Raw genomic sequence first — 1,765 nt, 5'->3', positions numbered from 1 at the left:
TGTCATCCAGCCCCTGCTCTGCGCCGTCTACATGCCCAAGTGTGAGGATGGGCAGGTGGAGCTGCCCAGCCAGACCCTCTGCCAGGCCACCCGGGCCCCCTGCACCATCGTGGAGCGTGAGCGTGGTTGGCCTGACTTCCTCAAGTGCACGCCTGACCGCTTCCCCGAGGGCTGCCCGGTATGAGGGGGACAGGACATGGTGGGGGGACACCCCACCGCGCTGCCACGGGCTCTAAATCCCCACAGGGAAACGCTGGCTGTCCCCACCCCTCCACGGGGGACTGATGTCCACCCTGGTGGCACAGCCTTCACCATGGGGGTGCCTCCTCTTCCTCTTCCTCCTCACAACCCTTCTGGGGGGACACCCCACCGCGCTGCCACGGGCTCTAAATCCCCACAGGGAAACGCTGGCTGTCCCCACCCCTCCACGGGGGACTGATGTCCACCCTGGTGGCACAGCCTTCACCGTGAGGGTGCCTCCTCCTCTTCCTCCTCACAACCCTTCTTCTCCTCTGGCAGAACGAGGTGCAGAACATCAAGTTCTGCCTCCTCCTCCTCTTCCTCCTCACAACCCTTCTTCTCCCCTGACAGAACGAGGTGCAGAACATCAAGTTCAACAGCTCGGGGCAATGTGAGGTGCCGCTGGTGCGGACGGACAACCCCAAGAGCTGGTACGAGGACGTGGAGGGTTGTGGTATCCAGTGCCAGAACCCGCTCTTCACCGAGAAGGAACACCGTGAGATGCACGTCTACATTGCTGCTTTCAGCTCCGTCACCATCTTCTGCACCTTCTTCACCTTGGTGAGATACAGGGAGACATGGGGAGGTGTCCCCAAAAAGGGGACTGGGTATCAAGCTGTCCCTTTTCTCCTCCCTTATCAGGCCACGTTTGTCGCGGACTGGAGGAACTCCAACCGTTACCCCGCCGTCATCCTCTTCTACGTCAACGCCTGCTTCTTCGTGGGCAGCATCGGGTGGTTGGCTCAGTTCATGGATGGTGCCCGTGACGAGATCGTGTGCCGGGCTGATGGCACCATGCGGCTGGGGGAACCCACGTACGTGTCATCTTCTTCATCCTCATCCTCATCCCATCATGGCTACGTGCCAAGAGATGTTCCTCAGGACCATGGATGGTTCTTGGGGTTTCATGGAGGATGCTTCACTCCTGGGGTAGGAGAGATCTCCTTCCTCCTCTATGTCCCCTCGTGGGGGTTTGGTGACACTTCTGTCTCATCTCCCCTCGTAGCTCCAACGAGACGCTCTCCTGCGTCATCATCTTTGTCATCGTCTACTACTCGTTGATGTCGGGTGTCATCTGGTTTGTCATGCTGACCTATGCCTGGCACACCTCCTTCAAGGCTCTGGGCACCACCTACCAACCGCTGTTGGGCAAGACCTCCTACTTCCACCTCATCACCTGGTCCATCCCCTTTGTCCTCACCGTGGCCATCCTGGCCGTGGCACAGGTAATGGGACCACAATCCCGTGTCCTGGTGGTTCCCTGCCAGGGTGATGTGCGCAGGGAGGGGTCACCACAGCCAAGTGACCCCACCTTGTCCCCATCTCTGCCAGGTGGATGGTGACTCTGTCAGTGGCATCTGCTTTGTTGGCTACAAGAATTACCGTTACCGGGCCGGCTTCGTCCTGGCGCCCATCGGGCTCGTCCTCATCGTGGGGGGCTATTTCCTCATCCGGGGTAGGTGTGACCTCACCCCAATGTGGGGACGGAGGCACCATGGGTGTCCCCCCTCAATCCTGACCCACC

The 1,765-nt window shown here is 60.1% G+C and overlaps 1 protein-coding gene across 1 annotated transcript in view; it reads left to right on the top strand.

Annotated features, from left to right (window-relative positions):
• Window positions 1-31: 31 nt before the first annotated feature.
• The window catches only part of SMO (smoothened, frizzled class receptor), a 4,084-nt gene continuing 2,350 nt past the window's right edge, over window positions 32-1,765 (top strand). Inside the window, 5 exon segments of the mRNA XM_029083809.1 lie at window positions 32-178; window positions 592-801; window positions 883-1,055; window positions 1,247-1,466; window positions 1,573-1,737. Of these exon segments, the coding sequence (XP_028939642.1) occupies window positions 32-178; window positions 592-801; window positions 883-1,055; window positions 1,247-1,466; window positions 1,573-1,737 (915 nt within the window).

Source organism: Antrostomus carolinensis, unplaced genomic scaffold, assembly GCF_000700745.2.
Source record: "Antrostomus carolinensis isolate BGI_N321 unplaced genomic scaffold, ASM70074v2 scaffold27862, whole genome shotgun sequence".
Taxonomy (NCBI): domain Eukaryota; kingdom Metazoa; phylum Chordata; class Aves; order Caprimulgiformes; family Caprimulgidae; genus Antrostomus; species Antrostomus carolinensis.
The sequence above is the reverse complement of the archived record's forward strand: the minus strand, read 5'-3'. Positions and strand labels throughout refer to the sequence as shown.